Below are 23,653 nucleotides of genomic sequence, written 5' to 3'. Positions count from 1 at the left end.
CACTGGACTACTTTTATACTGAAGAAAACACAAAAACTGGATGATTCCCAGGCAAGTTCTGGACTTATAAGAAGTATCTTTGCTACGATTTCTAAGCGGATTTAAAGACACTTATTGTCGATGGAGATAATGACATCCTCTGAGAGCACGAGCCACCCTGTCTGTGTATTCTGATTTGACTGAGTTAGGACTCTGAGAAGGACTATGCTTTTTGATACAAATTGTGGCAATCAGGTTCTAAGGGTTTATAAGTGCCTTAATCGCCTCCATGAACCGTGCGTCACAAGTGCTGCAGCTCCGACTTCCGACTGTGTTGAAACAGGGCCAAAACAACAGGCCTGACAACAATAACTTGCACTATACAAGTTGCCAATTTCTACAACCTCCACATGCTTACAAAACTCCTTCAAGCATGGCAAGTGACTGCCCTGCTTAAATGTCCTTGAACACTTGATTCCTGCCAGCTCAACGAATGCTGTATCGTGCTTCAACCCGGCTGAGTAGCGGCAAGCAAAAACAGCATTTCTCTTCCAGAGTGAGTAGTGCCTCGTGTGTTTGTATGTGATCTCCCAAATGTGTCTGTGTGATCTCCAGCACATATACCTCCCTATGTGAGTATTCTTGAGGAAGAGACTTAACCCCTACTTGCCAAATGGGGGCCATAACCTGGCACCAAACCAACCAGACTCAGACCAGGAAATTTAATTTCACTTTAAGGTCCCCGAAATAGGATATTTTGGAGGGATTTTATATACTTTAGTAATTCATGAATATTCTAAAGCAAGATTTATGGGCACAGGTCAACAAAAAAAAAAATACAGGTTGTTGAGTTTTCTTCACAGTGATGTGGCTACATGCAACCTTCTGCATCTCACATGATTGCTGAAATATCCCCGCTTTCACTGCCTGTGTGACTACCGGATAAAGAAATCAGAGGAGATAGAACTGCCCTCAATCAAATATTCAGCTTTGTCGTCGTGAGACTTGTTTGAAGTTTTAATTGAGGTGGCTTGGTTCACTGTCACCACTGTGCTTCTTCTTTCTTCATTAAGTAAAAGTGGCTCATGTTGAATACTGAGGAGGATGTGTGGGAGGACAACGGCCAGCCATCACTGTCCCATCAGCGTCTCCTCTCTGAACTCTGAGAGCTCCACAGAGACTGATATGTTGCATGCCAAGGAAGTTTTTTGAAAGCAGATGTTGTACTTCATTTTCTCTAATCCCTCAGAGAGAGTATTATACAGCAGCAGCCTAGTGCAGTGATATGAATACGACCCATGAAGAGATCTGAGAGCAGCAGCTTCTCCAGGGAGAGCATGGAGGGGGGGGGGGGCAGTCTGAGTGGGGCCTAAGAACAGACAAATATAAGAATAACCACTGGATAGAAAACAGAAAAACTGAATGAAAATACCTTGTGCTGGTGTTTGTTATCTATGTCTATTGATCCTGAACTTGTACTGACATTAGTCATACCTTCTTCAAATCAGTCAATTTAAGTTATTTGTAATGCAAAGAATTACTGACTGATTGCTACATTAGAAGAGAGCCTCTTATTGATCGTCGATTTTATCATCCACATCTTAGAGAACTGGATGTCGATTCTGCCATTTTGCCAAATCTGCTTTTGTTTTTAACGCATTCTACATCTATATTGATTTCTCCACATATTAGCCAGAGGGAGGGTTCAGTATTCAAAAGTATCGGTATTCACCCTAATGATTGTTTTAGGTCATCATTAGGTCTCCAGATTCCGAAAACTCCTTCAGATTTTTAATTGCCGATGTCATTAATGAACTTCTGAGTGACCGGCTGTTTAGTGTGCATTGATCAATCATCAATCAATATGCATTGATCCTAAAGTCAAATAACTAATTGACCCCAAACAAAGATCTTAGTGTTGTAACGTGTCAGACTTACTTATAGTAAAACCAAAAAGATTGCTGCTAATGAAAAATCACATGCTTGCTTTACGAACCAAACACTTCTTGAGCTCAAGGTGTGTGTGTGTGTGTGTGTGTGTGTGAGAGAGTGTATGCATGTCCTTGTGTATTTATTAAAAAAATTTGGTTTTTAAACCATTGTTGTGAGGACACTCCTGAATTATGAGGACATTTTGGCTGGTCCTCATAACTTCAAAGGGCTGTTTAAGGGGTTCAGACTTAAGGTTAGAATTAGGTTAAGATTAGGGTGAGGGTTGGGTCAGGGTTAGGTAATTAGCTGTGATGGTTAACCCTATAACACTAACGTCGTGATGGTGTTACTAACTGTTAGGCTAGTGTTCTAGGGTTAAGGTTAGGGTAAGTGGGTAAGTAAGTAGGGTAAGTAAGACAATGCATTATCTCAAAGAGTGTCCTGACAACTACAGAAAGACAAGAATGCAAGTGAATGTGTGTCTTGTGCCTCTGTCGTCCTGAGGACCAATTTAAGCTTTAAACCTTGATAGTGAAACCAGTTTGGATAGTGAAGTCACATATTATGCAGTTAAGGTAAGCTATGGGGTCAGACAAGCAATAGTCATGGTTTTAATCTTTCAGTTTTTGATGCTATTTATTTCAGCAATAGGCATTCATTATATTTACATTCAGTTAAGACTTTGCTATACAGTAGTTTTCATTGTTGATGGGCGAGTCTGCCCCTCCTGTGCGGGATTCAAATTGCCATTACATGCATGAAAGATTCACAGGAAACACACAATTGCATCGGGGCACAATTCTGTCTGTTTTATAGACCTCAGGTTCGAGGCTGGGACTGGGTTAAGGTTGGGGTTCGGGCATGTAGTATTAATGGTTATAGTTAACATTTAGTAGTACAAGCATGTGTGTGTATGTGAGCGTGTGCACGCTATAAAATAGAAGAGAAGAGTAACAAAAGTCAGGGACATATTTCTTACCAGTGTAATAAATCTGCCGCACCTCAACTTTACCATTTAGATCCCTTGGTCTCTTGGGCTTTAGTGGACATTAATAAATCATTCAAATGCCCTTGTGTCTGTGTGTGAAAGTGCGTGCTTGTGTATGCATCACAATGCATCAGTGAGATAAAGAGTGGGAGCACAGTCCCGAGGACTCATGAATTAGGTCTTATTTTCTGTCTGATTACACAGTGACAGGCCAGGGGGTGTCCAGTGTGTTTGCACGTAATCGGCCTGCAAGCCACTGCTTGCAGGCCTCAATGCCATAGAGTTAGTGTTAGAGCAGGGACAGAGCATGAGTCATTATATCAGAGCAACTGTGCATATGTCCCTAAAGGCTGTGCTGCCTTACAAGTTTCTATTAAAATAATATTATTATAGGAGGTTGGTTTGGGTAGAGCTGTGATATACTGTGTAAAAAACAAACAAAAAAGGAAATGTCTACAAGAGTCCACAGGAGGTTGCATATTTTACTATACCTTACAATGTGAACATGGTGAATGAAAGGGACAGCATACAGAGTTTGCTATACATATAGTCTCATCAGTGAAGCTAAATTGTGAAGGTTTTCCTGAGGGTGGTACTACAGAAAAGGTCATGCAGTCATCAAAATTCAAAGGGATTTTCCTCTGAAAACATAAATGTGCCCAGTAAACTCCCATGGCATTCCATTTTGTTATTCCACACATACATATGGAAAGTTTGGCCTAATGGAGGCACTACAGAAAATATCAGGCAGTGGCAAAATCCACAGCAATCTGCTCAGTAGTTGTCAAGGTATTTATTTTTAAAGGACAGACTGGCCAACTGTCGCTAACAGCATGACAAAGTGCAACAAGCTGATCCCTTTGGAGTAAACACTACACTCTGCACAAGCAATGTGATTAGCCAGCCAAGATGTATTACTCTGAATTTGACAAAAATCAAATTTACTAAAAAGAAAAATACCACAATATATACAAACTAGGTCAGAGGAAGAGATAACTGTGGATGTAATTACTCCTTGGTGTATGAGACTTACGTAACATTATCAGCTATAATTCCTGTCACATACTGATTCACTCAGACAAACGGTCTATATTTATATTGCGGCTTTCTAATCATTTCAACTACTCAAAGCGCTTTTATATCACATCCTCATTCACCCATTCACACATCATTTGTGTGAGGAATCTAAGTTGGATAGATAGATTTAACTGCTTAACTGTTGAGAGGCTCTAATATATAGTCCTGTCAGTGGTAGTTGCAATATAAGATACAGTTCACTCTGAATGTGGTCATGTGGCAATACAGACTTGAATTTAAAGGATCTGTGACTTAATATCTTGCAGTAAATAATACCTTTGCTGAGCTTCATCCATTTTCAAGCTATTGACTTTTCATGTCAACCTGCCCGAGGGATTAATGGAGCAAAGTAAACAGCAAAAGCCTGACACAGAGGGTTTGTGACACTGTTTGATTCTGAATGGAAATCTATGTGCGTCTTCCACAGAGGAAAAAGTCCCTCAGCGACTATAAGCTACCCCCTCCTACATCCACCCCCCATATTTCATGCTTTGTCAACTCCAGGATGGAGTTATTCCAGACAGATGCAGAGTTAAGCGACAAAAACTTGACATCGCAAAGGAGGAAAGAGGAAGTACGTGTCAGGTACCACAGGTACGGGGCCATATTAACCTGGGAGACCTCAATTAGGTAGAGACGGGCCTCTTCCCCACTCAGACACTCCTGCCAACAGAATGCAAACACGCTTCACAAATATGTATACCTGCACCTATCATAAAATCTCAACGCCTGTCATTTACAGCGGCCATTTCCAAGTGAGCTCAAACTGACAACCTAAAGCCTCAATCTACCTCACTCGACACGAATACTTCTGACATGATATTGTATCTATGGAAATCATCCAGCGAGGTGGTGACCTCTACCAAACCTCTAAAATGACACACGCTCCACCACAAATGTAGCTGCTGCAGAATAGCTACATCACCTACAAAAGTCTTGCAAATATCTAAGAAATGAGCGACATGTTTAAATGCAGTGTGCCATCATTACATCAGTGATGAGTGAACCTCCAGCTCCTGTGAGAGTCCACCGCTCCCCCAAGTCTTTTGGCCGCCTGCGATTTAAATGAAAGGCAGATCGATCTTTTGCCGCACAGGCTGCTGGGACAGTAGCCGTTTAATGTTTGGTCTGCTGGCACGATCTCAGTTTTTAAACTCTCACCTAAAAATCCATTCTATGGATTGCTTTCCATAGCAGTTGGTATCCTTTGTCGTCTTATCACTAAACCTAATGATGCCATTTCATTGATTTTTATTGTTGCTGTTATAATGCTGTTTTTCTCTTCCATTCAGTTTTATTTTCTCACACTAAACATTTTTGGGGACAATGTTGCTCTTTTATTCGTTACATGCTGTTGTTTTTATGATACCATATGTCCTGTCATTGTATTATTTTCTTCCCCTGGGGAGCTCTTGAGTGCTGCATCCATAAAAACTGACTATTATTACTGTGGTAAGATCATCATTGTTCTTTGCCTTAGTCTTGCAGTTCAGTCAAGCACTTGTTGTAAATTATGCATGCATCAATATTTCAGGCTAATTAATAAGTCTTTGAGAGCAGGGTTATTGCTAGTGTGGCCTATGTGCTAAGTGTGTTCAACTGTATTAGGTGCAGGGCCTGCTGATGAATCAATTATGCATCTGTCCATTGATGAAACGAAATGCAAGCATGTTCTTTGTAAAAAGGTCAAGAGCAGCTGTGCGGCAGAGCGGCATGATTAATTCAATAAGACCCAGCCCTCTGCACCTATAGGTTACACAAAGAGCAGCGTGTTACAACACCACTGACCATTTCAGGAAAAAAATAGATGAACTGAAGCTTCTGGTTCACTGAGGGTTATGGAAGGCCGAACCCCATTAAGGATTTTAGTAGGTTAGAGTTTTGAGGCGAATTAAAGACATAACCGCTAGATATGACAATACCACGCCACATAATAGCCATCGAAACCTTACTTGTCTGCCTGCCTGCTTTACTGGTGGACTCGTTGATGCTTGTTGCTATAGATACCATCCACTCCTACAGCCACTGGATCCAATTTACATATTTAAGTACTAACTTTTCTATATAGGTGACATTTGTTTATGATGGCTTTAGAGTCAAATAAGGAACAAGGAAGCTAACGTTAGCCACACTGATGCATTCAGAGTCAAGTCAGTAAATATGGGGACCGGCGTGACAAGTCTGATCTCTCCCCTTTTTGATACAGAAGAAAAACGTGTTTGTCTGTTTTTTTGTATTTTTTCTTTATATCAACATGTTTACAGTCATTCCTCTACTCTCTTCAAGATCACGTTTTGTGCATTATTCAGTTCAGTTGTCAAGGTAAGGGCCCATATTCCAAGCTTGCAGGGCTACATGTTTGGCTAAGCTGCACTCTAATCCAGTATTAGCCTGCTTGGCTGGAACTCCTCTCCTCTAGCAAGAGCACATTCCTCATCCCCTACAGAACATCACAATCATGCATTCAGCGTCAGCGGGCATATATCTATAGCTCGCTTGCTCTCCTTTCTATCTCCCGCTCTCCTCCCTCCTATCTTTCTGTGATGAATGACACCCATCTCAGAGCGGTTAACTAATTATTCTCCATTAATCTGAGCTGAGTGGCTGCTGTCACCGCTGGAACCAGCTGCCAACTCTGAGACTCTGCAACTCTCTCTGACAACCAGCAAAACCCTCCCACCCACCTAACAAATACCAAACTGGGCAGCCAGCCCCACCAGCAGTCAGAGCAGAGCCGATGTCACCATGGCAACGGGCAGAGTGACAGAGGGCTACACACTTATGTAATTAGGCAGTTAGAAGAAAGTGGAAAATATGGCAATCACAGTTCACTTTAACACATTTAATGTGTGTTACATCTATTATGGCCATTATTTACGCTGCTGTAGCTCTGCATGCAGGTATGCTAGGTGTTCAAATGTATTTATTTTGACAATAAAAACACTTGAAAAAAACAGATACAAAATGTCAATAATGCAAAAAGTGCAAAGTGCTAATGCAGTGTCATCATTAATGTATTACTTAGATGTACAGGCTGGTCTGCAGCATAATTAGAAGCTGTTTTGCATTTTTACCCAGTTTAAAAGCATTTTCTGAGCTGTTACCTTCACAATAGGAGTCTGTTTACTGTAAAATAAAATAAAAACTTTGCAGCAGGCATCGACAACTTTTAATCTGCTGGTACACAAAATCCAGATGAAAATGTGTTTAAAACAATCTAAGGTTTGGTTAGCTTAACAAATTAGCTAAACAACAATCATCAATGTGTGTGTGTGTGTGTGTACCTGTGTACCTATATACTAGTATAAGCTGTGAGTACAAAAAAAGTGACACAGAATGGGGCCTTGCCTCCAATTTGGGGACAAAAAGATGGTTCCCAAAAGGTGACTGATTCAGTGTGAAGCTTTTGATTTGTATTTGGTATTATTGTAGGATTAGGTAAAGTCAAGGTTTAAGACTAAGGTAAGGTTTGTGGTTTAGGAGAGAAGTTTGTCTGGGTGTTTGCTGTGGAATGCAAACTTACTCTGCCAGCTCCTCAAGGCTCCGGTACACATCATCCTCATTCAGAGCTGTGTCCTCCGACGGAAAGGGCCTGGTACACACACAAAAACACGCAGACACAAGGGGTGAGAAAGGATACACAATTATTTATTACTGCAGACACCACAGTGTCCCAGGTAGAAAAATAGCCAGTCAGAAAGTGCATGTTCAATCTGCCACGGTGTTACTCTTGGCTCCGTCACTTCAGCAGCACAACAGCAGGATGTATTCAGCAGAGGATCCCATCAGTCACAAACAACATCGTCAGAACACATCGACACACTGCTGCTGACAGATAAAATGCCTGGCATCCGCAGCCAACTTTCTCAGGAATTCAATTTTTCAGTTTTTTTTCCTTTTTTTCAGAAGAATGGCCAGGTGTCTAATAAATCCACTAAGGGGGGGTTAGGCAGCATTCAAGGATAATGCAGAGCAATATAAAATATTGAAAATGACAAGTTTGGAGCTTTTAGAGAAAGTTTCCTTTTTGTCATAAAACATAATGACTATGAGCTACAGCAGCGGAAATAAAAGCATTCATGTTAGCCAATCATAGAAAATTCATCCCAATAATTTAATCACTCATTCCTGCTCACACAGTGTCAACACACACAGTACTCTTAGGAAGTGGCAGAGCATTAAAATGGATGACTAATCAATTAGCTCATTACACAGGGAGGATTTATTTGTAATCTTTTTAAAGATATCTGCTCTCTGCAAAACGTTATTGTGAAGTGCGTGATTAGATCTCGATTGGCCAACCGTGTTTATGATGTTGTATTTTTCCTGTCACCACAGCTGATTGCTACAAATTATAGACTATTAGCTTAATGCCACGCACAATTGAAGCTCATTAAAATCAGTGAGGTCATGATCAGCGCTAATCATCAAGCACGCTATCGTTACTGAACCAGATATAGCCTGTATTATTAAAATTAATCCACGGTATCTCTGACAAGCATAAGAGATACTTTAAGAGATTCTTTTTAATGAAAATGAGAACATACACGGCAGAATTTATTGGTCTGTAGCAGCTTTCAAAGCACTCAAAGGCTTCAATACTATGATATTTATCAGTTTAAGGTTGTTCCTAGTTTTTAGTCCCGTTTGTGTGTTTGTGTGTGTTTGTAGCAATAAATCAATAAATCCCACACAAAGCAGCAGCCAGCAGTGGTTTCTGCTACAGTAAACAGCCCTGTAAGGTTGACCTTGACTCCCTCTGTATAATGTAACTACTGAACCCATGATTTGTGTTCCTACTGTCAAAGAGCCACTAGACACACACACACACACACACACACAAAAAACACTCCACCATTATTCATAAAGGGATGGAGAATGGAGCGAGGGAGGGCGGGAGGGCGGGAGGAGAGTGACTAGTTATCAGTTAAAACGCATTTCAGGACTGTGGATTTGACTTGTTTCACTCTCAACAACAAATTAAATCCATTCACAACACACTGTCGGGGCTGTCATAATTAAGTCTGGCTTGTTATTTATTACTTTTTGATTAACCCAAAAATGTACAAAAAAGAATAAAACAAAGCATTATTTAGCCTGTTAATCAGAAATGTCACCAGAGAAGCTGCATCCTCAGTGTGTCTGGAATGCATAATAAACCAATTTATTCAAGCAGCTACACTACCCATTGTACAAACTGGGACATACCAAATTCAAAAAAGTCCCATTCAACAACAGATCCCTGTGTTTCCAAGCCTGCATGAGCTGTGTGCAAGAAGTGAGTGCAAGATTTGTTAACAACAATTCCTATTTCCAAACTTTGCATTCATAAATAATATGCAAATATTGTATCTGAAATAGTAAAGACATTTTTTTCCAGGATTATGTGTGAGGATATTTGCTGGTGGTTGATGTGACTTGCAGCCTTGGTATAAATGAATGGATGTTACCGTGTGGAAAGGTTCAAGGGGATGTGTTGTAGCAGGAAAAAAAAGATGTGCATGTGAATGGTGTACAGTGTCAGAGACCACACATTCAAAGCTCTCATAGAAGCACTTCACGCTGATGAATGCATGTGTGTGTGTGGAACTAGTTCAATCCCAAAATATGATCAGCTGATGGAGACATTTTATTATGATACCCTGAGCTGACAGCAGCAACCTGTTGTGTGATATTTGGCCTTTACACATCAAGTCAAACTTATAATATAATTAATCTTAGCATTTTTGTTGTGTATACTTGCAGGTTGTTTCTGCGAGTGTGTGTCAGGCTGTGTGCATCTGTGTGACACTGCCAGTTAGCCTTTGTGTAATTAAGCAGTGGTCACACTGAAAGAGTGTGTCAGCCATCAAGTTAATGAATGCTCAGCTAGATTGTCAAAGGTCATATGGTCGCCCTCAAGCATGTGCGCACACATACAGTATGCACACACACACACACACACGCGCACACACCAAGAATCCTGCAAACTCAGCCTCCACAGTCTTGATTTATTAACTTTCCATGTTTAAGTGGTTGACTTCATTAAAATCTCAGTATTTTCAAGAGCTAATTACATGTACTATTATTAAGAAATAATAATACAAAAAAAAAAAAAACTTCCTCATCTGATTAACGTTTCTTTCTCACTGTTATGAGCAGAAACACAGCGCAGAGGGTGCTTCCTCCAGAGTGTAATAACACACCCACATCTGATGGCCCCCTCCAATGAAATGTGCATTATATTATAAGTTATAAATGGAGTCCCGCAGGGCAAAATCTAATTACACTGTAGTTTGTGGAGATATGGGCTCATATCTATCACCTCTGCGTTGTTCTGCAGAGCCAAGCACTGTCCAATGCTGCCGTTTTCATTTTGCTTAAATGATACAACCAGGTGTAATTGAACTATGTTTATAATTTCATCAGCGCTCCAATGATGAGCCGTCTCTTGGCTATTCAGCAGTGCTCTATTTCCTGCAATTGTTTTACTTCATGTTGCTCAGGTCCACATGCTGTGCGGTGAGAGTGGATGCTGTGGTACTTGCAGAGAATGCAAAGTTTATTTGTTTAATTTTTACATCTTTTACCATCCCCTGGCACTGATGTTGCACACAAGCCTTCCCTGATTCACTAATTTGGGTGTTTTGTATTTCATCTGTTAAAGGAGAAATTCTCTGTTTAACTATTTGTCAGAGGAGTCTGAATTACGAAAGGATTAATCTTCTGATGTAACGTGGCCCCATCTTTCTTCTTCCTTTAACCTTCTTTTATTCATTTACTCTTATATCTCTCCATTTTTGATGGGCTGCATCATACTTTCTGTGTTTTGTTAACTCAGTTGCGCATGCTTTGTTTTATTTAGTTTGCAGGTTCATCATCCCTGATAATTTGGAAGTAGACTAAGAGACCAGCACAACAGAGACCGTGTTTGATTTGTAAACTCCTGGTTAATTATTTCCAATTTATTACAAGTTTAATCTAGACAGTCTTTTCCTAAGAACAGTGCACAGGGCACCAGAAAATGTAAAACAGAAAATGTAGATGTATCTACAGGGAAGCACAACATTAAACACAGAGAAAAAAAGAATCCATCAATTAAACAAAAACAATGAATGAATAATTGCTTCGATTTAAATTGATTTTTTCACTCAGTGTATTCTCCATATAATTTCTACCAAATTACATTCTTTTATGGAAACTCTTACTAGGAAGTCATGCACCGGTTAACTCATGCATTACCTTTTTCGCAGTGTTGTGTAGGGGTGGGGGGGGCTTTGGGAGGGCCAGCAGGGACTGGATGTGTGCCTGTCTGTTGTGTGTTAGTGTTATTGTCTCTTTTGCGGTTTGATTTGATTAGAGATACAAAATCTGTGAGCAAGACTTTCCTGGTTAAATAAAGGTTAACAATAACTCAACACTGAAGAATGCTGCTTTTGCAATTCCAATTGTGTCATGCCTAATTTCTTCTTCACTGTCCTTAAGCCAGTGTTGAATTGTTGGCACATGTGTGCCGGATAAAGCTGCAGTGAGTCTGTCCCACTGATCAACTGTTGTCAAACAGCAAAACAACATTGTAGTCACTAGGTGTGAACGCAGCTCAAATGGCCAGCGCTGGAAGCAGTTTCATGTCCCAGGACACGGCTTTGTTTCTGCAGGGTCGATAAATCGCTAGAGCTCAAGCAAGCGAGTGCACTTTCCCACTTATAGTACCATGCCTGTCCATAAACCCTCCTGGTCCTCCTTTAAACATGGAAACCTAGTTTCATTTCCTGGATGCTCTTGCCTGGGGAGGGTGTGTGTGTGTGTGTGTGTGTGTGTGTGTGTGTAAAGTAACATGCGACTAAGAGCCTTTTTCTTAGCATGAGCGAGTTTTTTTTCACAAATTTCCGTGTGAAATTAGCACACGCGATGCATCCAAATGGCATGAATGAAAAATGAGGAGTGGATGTGCAGTGTGATAACTGCATACTAATGTAAAGTAATGAGATGTAATTCAGTGGCATGAGGGAGCAGAGCTGTATCTATAGGATGAGAAAAAAAAGAAGGAAGGGGGGGGGGGAAGTGCAAACAGTGATTCTTGATGCGGTGGCTGCTCGTCGTACTCCTGCAGTGCACTGAAGCTTCATTTTCAAAATTAAAACACTGTAGGAACACAGCACGTCTTTGGTATAGCCGAGTAAAAACATCTGTAAACTATATCTCTCAACAGCAATGCTGCAAATTGCTCTGATTATTATTTGCTATTTATATTTAATACTTGAAGTACCTTACAAGAACTACCTTGTCACAAATGGTCTTTTTCTTTCCGTTTAAATTGTGATGCTGTTTTTCAATATTTCTAAGATTAAGACCCCTAAATCTGAAGAGTCATTCATGACCATTAAAGCATACAGTAACACACAGATTTACCACAGAAAAAGAATAGAACAAGTTCGAGGGAAGTATACTGCACATATGAATGTGCAACTGAAGGATTTTAAAGGACTATCATTATCCAAACCCCTCGTCATCTGCTCTCTGTCTTGATGCCGAGCTGACGTCTCTCGCACTCTGCGACCCTGATCCCCGGAGCTCTCCAGACACACTCCAACAGCAAGGATCAGTGACGAACTAGGACAGTGAATTGCGAGCGGGTTGAAGGTTAGAATGGGGTTAGCTGAGGACAGTAAAGATAAACAGTAGGAAGGAGGGGGCTGAATAACAGGAGAGAGGATGACGCAGGCCTGTACTGTAGATAAGCTGTAAGAAACACAAGGTCAACTTCCAGGGCACACAAAGAGATGGGAACACGAGGCCTCCACACAAAGAGGATTGAGGGTTTAGGACAAAAAGAGAAGAAACTGGTATCAGCTGTGGTTTTCCATTGAAAGTTTCAATCATTTATAAGAAAGCAGGTTTGGTTTCAGTAATAAAAATCTAAAAATAAAATCAGGAAAAACCTGAAAAGCTTCTTGTCAGTCTCCGAAGAGGAGACTATGTAAAGTGGGGAATAACATTGAAATGTTACAATGTTCTCTTAAACCAGACGATGTGAGAGAAGAATTCAGGCTGGTTGCAGACGTAGCGTGGTGATGCTGACAGGACGAAGGACAAGCGTATGAATATTTGATTGTGTCCAGTGTATTTCTGAACATGCACACCAGCATGCAAAATAAGGGCGTCGTTTCCAAATGGGGCTGGAACGGTGACACAGTGACAGAGACGTGAACTATCGATGCTGATTACAGCGGACAGACATCAAAGACAAGATCAATGGGATTCAACATATCATCAATGGACATGCCTGTGGCAATGTTACCCGGAGATTTAACACAGTGAGAAGCTCTCCAGCCATTCTAACACTCAATGCATGTGGTGTTGAAAAGCATTTGAAATCATGGGTTTATTGTCTGACCTCCTGCTGTGAACTAAAGCTGGAATTGATGCTCTAAATCACAATTTCCTTTGTATAATGCGTCCTTCTCTATTAGCTTCTTACACGTACAAAAGGCAAAGAAAACATCCTGTGAGACGTGGAGGTGAAATGAAAAAGTTTCAGTTGTTGCTCTAAAGAATTACCAAGATTTGACTTTTCGTATTACTGTTGGAGTGCTTCCTATTTTTTCCTAATTGCTTCTGGGAAAGAATATTGAAATACCTATCAGAAACTCTGATGAAACTGAAGGAGAAGTGCATCTCTTTCCTCTATCTGGTCTGAGCTTTCGCCACCTGAACCATCTCTTTTATTATAACCTCAGAAGAGGCACACAATTTAAGAAAAGGCATTGAAGGTTTGCTGCTTCATAACTGACTTTAGGAGGCACCTGGCCACATGTCACTGGTATTCAACATCTGTCACCACTGTTTAGTCCAAGTGCCTTTCAAGATAAGTCTAAAAGAAAAGAGAAAAAAAGCTGGAAAAGAAAATGTCAGAATTGTTATGTTTGAGTTTTCCTTAATTTGAAAAATGTGCACTGCCAAGCTACTGTACATGGTAACAGCGTTTAAATGACTTAGAAATTGTTTTTCAAAATCTGTAGTTTCAGTTGCAGCCCTACTCTGAAAGGCGCTATACATGGCCGTGCCATTGTATGGAGAGACCTGGAGGACATAAGCATTCTGTGTATATGCTACACTAATTCCATGTACGGTATAGTGTGTATTTTAGTCATAGACTGTATCTAAACATGGATGGTCTTCACTTCCTCCTGCAAACAAAAATAAGAGCCAAAATATCCTGGATACAGACCCTGCCATATTGCATTGGAAACTTAATTTGGAGCCAGGGTCTCCATGCACCTGGTTCAGATTAGCTGTCAATCATGACATCACACTTTTTTTTTTTTTTTTTTTTTTTAATGGCATCAACTACTTAAAACTTAACTCTAAAAAATGAACAGTTGAACACAACTATCGAAAAATGAAAGAAACTTTATTTGTTTACTCTGCTTTGACTTTTTTAGTTTGGCTAATGTCCCATCCGCTAACATGGACGGGGTGGACTTACGACCTACACTGCAGCCAGCCAACAGGGGGCGATGGAGATGTTTTGGCTTGACTTTTGAGGAGCGGTCATGTCATCCATCTTTATGTGCCCTCTATGGTTAGAATGAGTGAGAGCTGCTGTCAGGCCTGTACGTAGGTGACATGGGGCTTTGAAGCGAGACAGAAGACGTCTGACAGTTCCTTGGACTTTGGAAATGCAGCTGACCTTGCCATAAGAGGAATTACAAAGAACCGGTTGAGGAGACCCTTTAGAAAGGCCAAGTGGGGTGAGTGAACATCCATATTGTGCAAGTGTTCTGCTTCATAGTAGCACCCTGTTCATGCTGGATCAGCAGTGCATGGCCTCGGACCTATTTACGCATTTGTCATATACCCCTGTGCATAAGTAAAACCTAAGAAAATTAAGCTTTTTTTAATTTAAGAATGACTGATTACCAATAACTAACACTCAAGATAAAACTGTTTGTAGGATCATTTTGGCCAAGATATCCAAACTACACCATTCATATGTTTTTGTCTCCTTGAGAGAATGTAGGTCAGTATACCATCTAATGGCCTTACCTTGTTCAGACCCAGATCCAAATGTGACTTTACTTAATAAAGCCGTAGTTTATTGATTCCGACAAGGCTGTTGTGTTTTTATGTTCACCTCAAAAGGAGGGTAATAGGTCAGAATAACCCTCTGGGCTGAGAGCGTTTTGCTCAAGGACACTTCAGTGATTGGGTGCTTGTCCTTCAGGTGAAGGACAGTTAGTCATATCACTAAAACACATTGCAGATTACTTTTGTGATGAGCTGGATTCATGACCATTTCGGTTGCCACCTCTATCCCACAGTTTGAGAATCTAAACTTCAAATAATTGTTTAACACTTAATCAATATTCTGATTGCTGGGATTCAAATAACACCAGAACAGAATGTCCAGAGTGAGAGGGTCAAATGAGCCTTGATTTTGACACCTCACGACAAAATGGCCAGCGTGGACAGGCAGTGAATTAGCCAGCAGTCAGCAGGTTGTGTTGTGTTTATTAATGGCAAGGGACCTGCTCTTTCTCTGTCACTCTCCCTTTTTTTCTCTCTCTCTTTCCCCTTCATTTCTTGGCATGGCTCCTAATGGCCGAGGTCCACCAACTCATTACTCAGATGGGCAAAATAGCTTTTTATGTGGCGCCAGTGAGCCACCAAGCTCCAAGTATATAGAACAAACGAAGAGAAATCAGAAGCCCATTCCAGACCTGCTAAAGTAGAGTGAAGGATTTTCTCAGCCTCACCACTGAAGTGAAAAATGACTAGACAGTAATGCTTAGGATGTACTACTACATTTCAACATAAATAGTGTACTGCAGTGCTGTTTGAGTGACAGATTGAAACGGGTTGTGGATTATTTTGTTCCCTGCAAGATAACAGTGGCTGAAAGCTGCAGCTAATTGCCTAAAAATGTAAATTGCCTTTTAAATGAGCAGCAGATGTTAATAGCCAACTCCATCTTAATATAGGCCTCTGTGAATGTGGAATACATTCATGCAAATGGTTTCTTTGAAAGCGACACTCTTGAGTGCTTTGGCTGTTCAAATAACAAATGAGAGAGTTACATATGAGACACATACCTGATGCCTTTGATTTGTGCAATGCTGTGGTGGGAGATCCTTGACAGAGCGGATATTACCTGAAATAAACAAGAGATAAATATTAAAACTCAATTTTGAAAAAGTACAGGTGATTGTTTTGTGTGACTATGATTTGCTTTCTTTGGTTTCTTCTGCTTTTCTTGCTTCATTGATACGGTTATTGTACTGTGATATTGTATTATTTCATTAAGACTCCAGGTTTACTGAACACTGAGGATGCTAATGGGGATCAGACAACACAAACACAATAGTAGCAAAATTATTATGATCAGCCGCAAATGTAAAATGACAGCAATCAGCCATCAAAGTGAGTACAAAACAGATCATCAGAGGCAACAAATCAACAACAAAAAGTCCTAAATTCCACGCAGGAAGAGCGAACTGCCAAATTGCATCATATGTTAAAAAAAAAGTTAATTTCAGTTCAACATTCGCTGCTTTTCAAGAGTGATTGAAAATTACTCGTGTGTTTCTTAGCAACCCCTCAAAGGCATAATGCAGTACCACACAGGACTGTGTGTAAACATAATGCAGGCCACCACGTTAATGGTGACATCCAAAGACATGTGGTGCACCGTCACGGATGGGTGGGTACCACTTTGGTTGGATAATACACACACACACACACACACACACACACACACACACACACACACACACACACGCTCAAATGTCCTCTAATTTTCCCTTTTATCTTGTTGTCTTGTTTGTTTACCTCAATACTTTCCCCTGCTCCTTTTTATTTGTTAGTTAGGAAAGTTTAAACGTGTGCCTGTACTTAAGCTGATTTAACGCTGCTTGTGAGTCACATGCAAGTGGGCTTATGGCTGATGACTACAGATGGCAAGCTTGCAGGGTCTACAGAGGCTAGTTCGGAGAGATGAGGGAACCACCATCCTGTGACGCACACACACACTTACACACACACCAAAACACAAACCCTGTCTCCTACGCCTCATTACCCACTCCTGGGTGTATTTCGGTTTTTCGACGCCGTGGCAATGCCAGATGTCTCCTCGACAGGGAGGAGAAAATTGTTATCTCAACCCCTCTTCTACGGCAGGTGTGTCATCGACAGCCTCTCATCAGACTCCCTCTTCTCTAAACACACAATACAGCAATCCCAGCGCTTGTGATATTTAACATTCAAGATGGGCCAATGATAATGGCTGTTGTGAAGAGGAGAATACCACTTTAGGACTGTGGAGTACTTGTGTTAAAAGGACTGTTGACCAAAACCGTTCAATTTCTCTGTTCGAGTTGTTCTCTTGTTTAACATAATCAGTTGTAGAGAGTGGAGGGATTACATGGAGCATTGTTATGGAGTGCGTATGCATCACATTCATTTACATCTAACTGCTCTATAGAGGGAAGCCTCGACGGGGCTACTGCTTGACAGGATGATAAGAGGTTATTTCTCTGTGTTGCTAAAGACCCGTGTAATAGGCAGCCGTGTTCATGCTCAATGGCTCCAATATGGGACTAGTCTACCATTACAGACCTCCTTATATTCTAACTACACTTTGGAGATAAAGATCAAAGTGGAAAAGAGAGACAGACAAAGATGGAGGAAGAGGGAAATGAGAGTGAAGAAGAATGCATTGCTTATTTAGCCAATGTTTAGGGTGTTTAATATATCACTGTGGATAAACCCATTGTGCTGCTGGGTGGCATGCTGCCCACCTGGGCATGCTGCAGGGAGGGATCACATATGGCATACTGCCCCTCCATCATTATTAGCTCTATTTTTTGGGGTCTAATTAGCCTATATTGTCTTTGTGGAAGGGTGACAGACAGTGCAATTAAAATGATTTTTTTTTTTTTTAATTGATGTATAGATACAGAAAATTCTGTGTTTGACAGTGATTAATATTTAAAGATGTTTGGTTGTGGTCAGATCTGGCTTATCACAGCTGGATTCAGACAGGTCTGTCCAGGTTCAAAGGATAGCACAGCAGCTGGCTTTGAGCCAGAGAGGTCACAGCAGGGCCAAAGTCTGCTTGGCCTGGGGAGACATGGCAGAAGTGTGCCAACACTGAGCATGCTAGTATGACTTCCACACATCACAGGGCAAACCCTATTAATACTAAATCTCGAGTTCCCTTAACATTAAAGAGTTTGTTCTAATGTTTCAGTTCGTGTTAGATTCACACGCCGTAATGTGAAAAACATGTATCAAGACCGGGAGTGCTGGCAGTTCGTGACTCCCTCTGGCTTCAGTAAGAAATGCTAATTTGCAATCTGTTTTTGGGGCAGCTGAGGACGTGAATCTTACATTGTGATGTGAAATGCATAAAATTACAGTTGCATATCGTATTTATCTATTCATGTAGTTTCCCTGCAGACAAACTACTGTAGATTTGAATACAAGGTAATATTTGATTTTGTTAAACCACTTAAAGGAATACTCCAATAAAAAACTATCAAGGAGTTTCCCCCTCTCAAGCCTAGAGGCTGTGAGTGATAATCACAAGATTTTGATTTTGATTGGAGTATCCCTTTAATGATCTTTTCAAAACGACATTTTTGGAGCTGGCCTCTTTTATCTGTCTCATAATGCACCTCCTTTTACTTTCCAGCCCGTGCTCAAAGGTGGCCCATATGCCTGATTGTGCTCTCCTCTCTATGCCCATGTTTCTGTTTCCCTCTCTGCCTCTAATACACTCTCTTCACCCTCCTCTGATCCTTTGGTTCAGTCAAAGCCTTTGAGTCTCTACACATTATTAATTTCCCTCTCATCTCGTACTCCCCAGGGGGTCTTAACTCTGGGGCTAGCCAGAGAATAAAGCTTCTTTCACCCCTCCAGGAATAAGGAAAAGACAAGTCACACGATAAAGTGATAGCTTAGCTTTCTGAATCTCCAAACCAATATCTTACCTTAATCACCACCCCACAGCCCCTGGCATCCCCTTACCCACATCTGACCCTTTCCTGTCAGTCAGGGGGATGTAATTGAAGACACATGTTAAGTCAGACAAGCCTCAGTGATGCTAGTAGTTTCTGCACGAGACTGATATGCAACATTTATAATCCATTTACAGCATAGGAAGTTTGTATTCACTTATCTATGTGTGTGTGTGTGTGAGGACAGGGCCACAGAAGAGGGGGGGGAGGCATAAGGATTGCATCTATGGATTAACTTGGAGGCGAAGCCAAGTGTTTGCAGACACACGCCACCCTTACACATCTCCAGACTCGCCACATGTGGCCACACTCTCTCCCAGCTGGGTCCGAGTGAAGCCTCATGTGACGACGTTGCAGCCAATCAGAAGACCAAGAGGACCTTGTTACCCCTGGCAACCGAGTTTGACTGAATATATGCATGGTCATCAATTACGAGTCAAATCAAATCAAACCTGCAGCCATATGCTATTAACAGTAGGAGGGCGGGGCTCTGATGTGATTAACATCTGAAAACATGCACAAGAGGACTATTGACAGTCCATCACAAAACACACCCCACCGCCAATTCTGTTTATATCTGATGCAGTCATGGCATGATTATATCTCGCACCGCAAATCGATGCATGTGTTGGAAGTCATCCAACAAAGAGGATGAATTAATGAAAAATTCATCACATTACTGTTGTGCTTTTTCTCATTTCTCTCCTCCGACAGCCAACTCCCCACAAGTGTGAGATATTCATGAAGTATTCACACTTTGATAGGACAGCACTGCTCCGCTTATGCCATCCTGCCAAAGTGGCAGGCATGAAGCAAAAGGGGCACGAAGTGGGAGAGCTGAGAACAGATGGCTGAGTGAGAACCCTGCGTGCCCGACATCAATAATAGAGAGACAGAGGAGGGACGACAGAGCCCATCCGTGTGTGTCCCACTGTCCCACTGCCTCCGGGAGTCTCTGTCTTTTTACAAACCTTCTCTTATTCTCCGTCTTTTTTGTGCACTGAGCTGAGCCTCTCTTTCTTCTCTCCATTTCACAGTTTCTTTTTCTGTATTGCACACGCATTTCACACACATAAATGTCTGAAATATTACACATGCAATGCAGCAAACGTGCTCCCTCTGAAGAATTAGGCCTTCATATGCATACACTTGAACTTGAGCTTAACTTTACAGCCACAGGGAATTGTGATTTATTCAAATTTGTTTACCCTGTTTCGCACACTGTAGGTAAGCATACACTTAAAAATAAAGCAACAAATAAAAGGTATTAATAAAAATGGTACAAAGGAAAAAACATAAGTCTTGATACAACAGAATCAGATAAAAGCCTTGTTAATTTGGCTTGGAGCCAGGCAGGAAAAACATGCAGTCAATCACATATGTACAATGATGACAACAGCTCGCCAAAGTCATTGAGTGGTGAATAAAGACATTAATTCTTGATTCTGAAATGAATAAATATCACATAACCACTAACTAGCTAAGTAAGTAAACTACTAACTAGCTAAGTAAATAAAATATATCCAAACAACAATACACATGTACATATCTAAGGCGGGTGCTGTGCAAGAAACTGCATGAACGACTGTGATTAGTCTCCGAGCATCAGCTCATGTAAAAGTTGCTGAATGCCATCAGGAGGTGGGTCTGTGTAAATCCTGATTGCAGTCAGATTGGCACCTGCCACATTGCACTAAATCCCCTCAAAGAAGACCTTCCAGCTGCTTGATTACAGGGGATTTTGCTGCTATGTCCAGGCAAGAAAAGCCTCCGGGTTGGCCTGAGGAGAGAGAGAGCTGCGGCTGACCCAAAGACCCCATTTACCAGCAGTGCCAGACGCATCGGCTGTGAGCCTACAGAGGGCATTCAGCCCACACACAAAATGTACAGTTACTACTTGTGTCACTGATTGAAAATGTGGGTTAGCTTAACATAATGCACATCATGCTAAAGGTTTTAAAGCCTTTTGGAAAAGTTCGATGCATTTCCTACAACCATCAATAATGAATTATTGATGTGAATATGTGCCTAAAAGGTCAATTTTAGAGCTTATTTAGCTTTCGGACCTTGAGTATTGATTTGATCTGAACCTGTGTTGCTTGAAGGAAATAGGGCAACATGTGCAAATTGTACTCCATAGATCGCGTTGGCCCGGTCAACACCTGCCAATGTGCTGCAGCCAGGTCCATGACCTGTCCGATTTTCACGCTAAATCACCATACATGGCCCTGCTCACTTACGCGTGACACGCCTGTGTGTCACAGGAGGATGTGTGTATCAGCACGTACACACCAAAGCTGTAAAGTATTCACATGTGCCACATGCAGATCAATGGTGTACTAGCCCGTATAGAGCATGCAATATTGGGAAAAAGACGGATCCCGGTAGAGGTGGAGCTTAAGAGAATTTGATCCAGGTGTCTAAGGTCTAGATAAGGATGATGAAAATAACAAAAAAGCAACAGAAAAAGCAGGACTAAAAGAACGATACAGTCAAAGCATATTAGTACAGTCATTCTTTTTCTTTGTTTTGGCAATAGATATGAGGCTCAAGCTGACTTCCACCTCTAATGACATTTGGTGGTATTTGCATTCATATCTGGTGGGCAGTGTTGGACGACTCAGCCCTGTCATACACCACATTTTAGGACAATGCAGCGGGATACTGATCCTACAAATACAGACCGTGGAGTTTGATGGCTAATTTGTGGAATGTTTTTGACTGGTGTGTTTCACCGCTGAAGAGAATGATCAAAGAAGTGTCTACTGATGCCTGTGGGTGGAGGACCTCAGACAGTAAACAGCTGCAAATAATGTGACAACAAATATTTAATGTGATGACGACTCTGTTAACCCACTTAACCCTCCATTGAAGGGTGAAAGTCAGCACTTAAACCTCAAAATTCCTATTTGATTTCAAGTTCAGTGTCAAAACAACTAAAAACGTATCAGTTTCTTAATACTGTTTGACTGCACTGAAAAATGCAGGGAAGCAGCAGATTTACTCTCTTTGTATATTTGCGTTTCCTTTCACTGTAAGCCGAGCTAACCACGCTGGTTTGGTTAAAAGGTTGACAGAAAAGCTGCCTGAACAGCTCCGCTTTACTGATGAGTAAATCTACATTTAAGCTGCCTGAGCTAAGCAGCATTAATAATCCTGATAAAATTAGCTGAGCTCAAACAACAATAGCACAGCAAAGATGCTGCTTCAGTCAATGGCACGAGTATCTGGTCACTAACGCCTGTTTGTTGTGATTATCTGTTGCAAAGCAAGCCCATTCATTATGAATGAGGAAGCGGTGTCTGGGCTCACGGCTGGATAAGAAGGTGGGTTGTTTTTGGGATTGAGAGGGTGGTGAGAGAATCTCGCAGGCATCTGGTGACTCAGCAGCAGGAGTCAGAACAAGCTTCCACTGAGGAGCTCTGCTAAGCCGGCACAAGACATAGTTCTCACTATGACAACTGTTGGAATGTGAGATATGGTTGGTTTTGGGTCTGAAATGAGTTTTTGCTGTATAAGGAATATTGATACGTGTTACATTTTTTTCTGGTTCCAGCTTTTCAGATGTGAGAATTTTGCTGCTTTAATCTATTTTTTTACCATTGAAAGTGAAAAATCTTTGGGTCTTGCACTGTTGGTCTTACAAAACAAACAATTTGAAGACATCACCTTGGTTATTTTTCACATTTTCTTTCGAAGAAAAGGAAAAACATCTATTGATTCAAGACAAAGAGCAACCATGAATGTGTGTGCCCCCCTCCCGACAGATGTCAAAATCATTTCTTCATTTCTTCATTTCATTCTTTAGGTGAGAGTTCAATTAAATGTTAATAAAGGGTTTGGGTGTGGCTGAGATGTGATAGACGTCTGGCCGAAGGAAGGCCAAAGGGTTCAATCAGAGTGAGTAAATAACCCCATCTATCCCCTCGCACTCTTTACTTGGTCTCTTAATCTCATCCTGCAGGCAAACGGCGCCTGACCTGCCTTTGGGGGCGTCATGACGAGCACGATGGCAACAGGACAACTTTGCACTCTGCAAATCATGGATGACGCCTGCATTTACACGTGTGTGAACAAAACAGCTCTTTAGGGACAGGGTGGCAGCTGACAAAACAGTGAACAGTGTGAACGAGTGATGTAGAACAACCCCTCCCCTGTAGAAGAATTCTTTGGCCAAATCGAGCTGATGCCTTTCGCGAAAACACAGAGGCAGAACACAGTGCATGAAATGATCTCACAATGAGCTGAAAATGCAACTGTGATTTCAGCGGAGCCAACAAAAGAAAAGAAATAAACAAATGACTACAATTCCTTTCATTATAAAGCCATTACACAGGATGGGTTAGGAATTTGGGAGCATTTCGATGCGCGTTGTACTGCAGTTAGAAATGAGCCGAGATCAGACATGCAATCTGTCCACTGCTGCTTCTCCAACAAACCAGCAGGTCAATTCCTTGCACTATTACTCATGATCTCAACACGCTGCTGAGAGAAATCACACCCCTCCTCAAAGTGCTGAAAAGCCTCCTCTAAAACGAAAATAGAGAAGGAAATGAGAAAACGCGTATGTGTGCACAAGCAGGAGTGTATCTGTCTGTGACTGCGTGCCTGTTTTGGTTGGCCCACTTTTGTCTTCCCAAACATGTGTTTGACATTTGCATGCTAGAATGACCGAACC

At 41.3% G+C, this 23,653-nt stretch overlaps 1 protein-coding gene across 1 annotated transcript in view; it reads right to left on the bottom strand.

Annotated features, from left to right (window-relative positions):
- Window positions 1-23,653, bottom strand: part of vav2 (vav 2 guanine nucleotide exchange factor) — a 175,519-nt gene that overhangs the window by 33,969 nt on the left and 117,897 nt on the right. The window contains exons 3-4 of the mRNA XM_070850159.1: window positions 16,051-16,109; window positions 7,500-7,568 (exon numbers count right to left, since the gene is read on the bottom strand). Coding sequence (XP_070706260.1) covers window positions 7,500-7,568; window positions 16,051-16,109 — 128 coding nt within the window. The remainder of the gene's footprint in view (window positions 1-7,499; window positions 7,569-16,050; window positions 16,110-23,653) is intronic.

Source organism: Pempheris klunzingeri, chromosome 19 (genome assembly GCF_042242105.1).
Source record: "Pempheris klunzingeri isolate RE-2024b chromosome 19, fPemKlu1.hap1, whole genome shotgun sequence".
In the NCBI taxonomy this organism is placed as follows: Eukaryota; Metazoa; Chordata; class Actinopteri; order Acropomatiformes; family Pempheridae; genus Pempheris; species Pempheris klunzingeri.
Note: the sequence above shows the minus strand (reverse complement) of the source record. Positions and strands in the feature narration are given on the sequence as shown.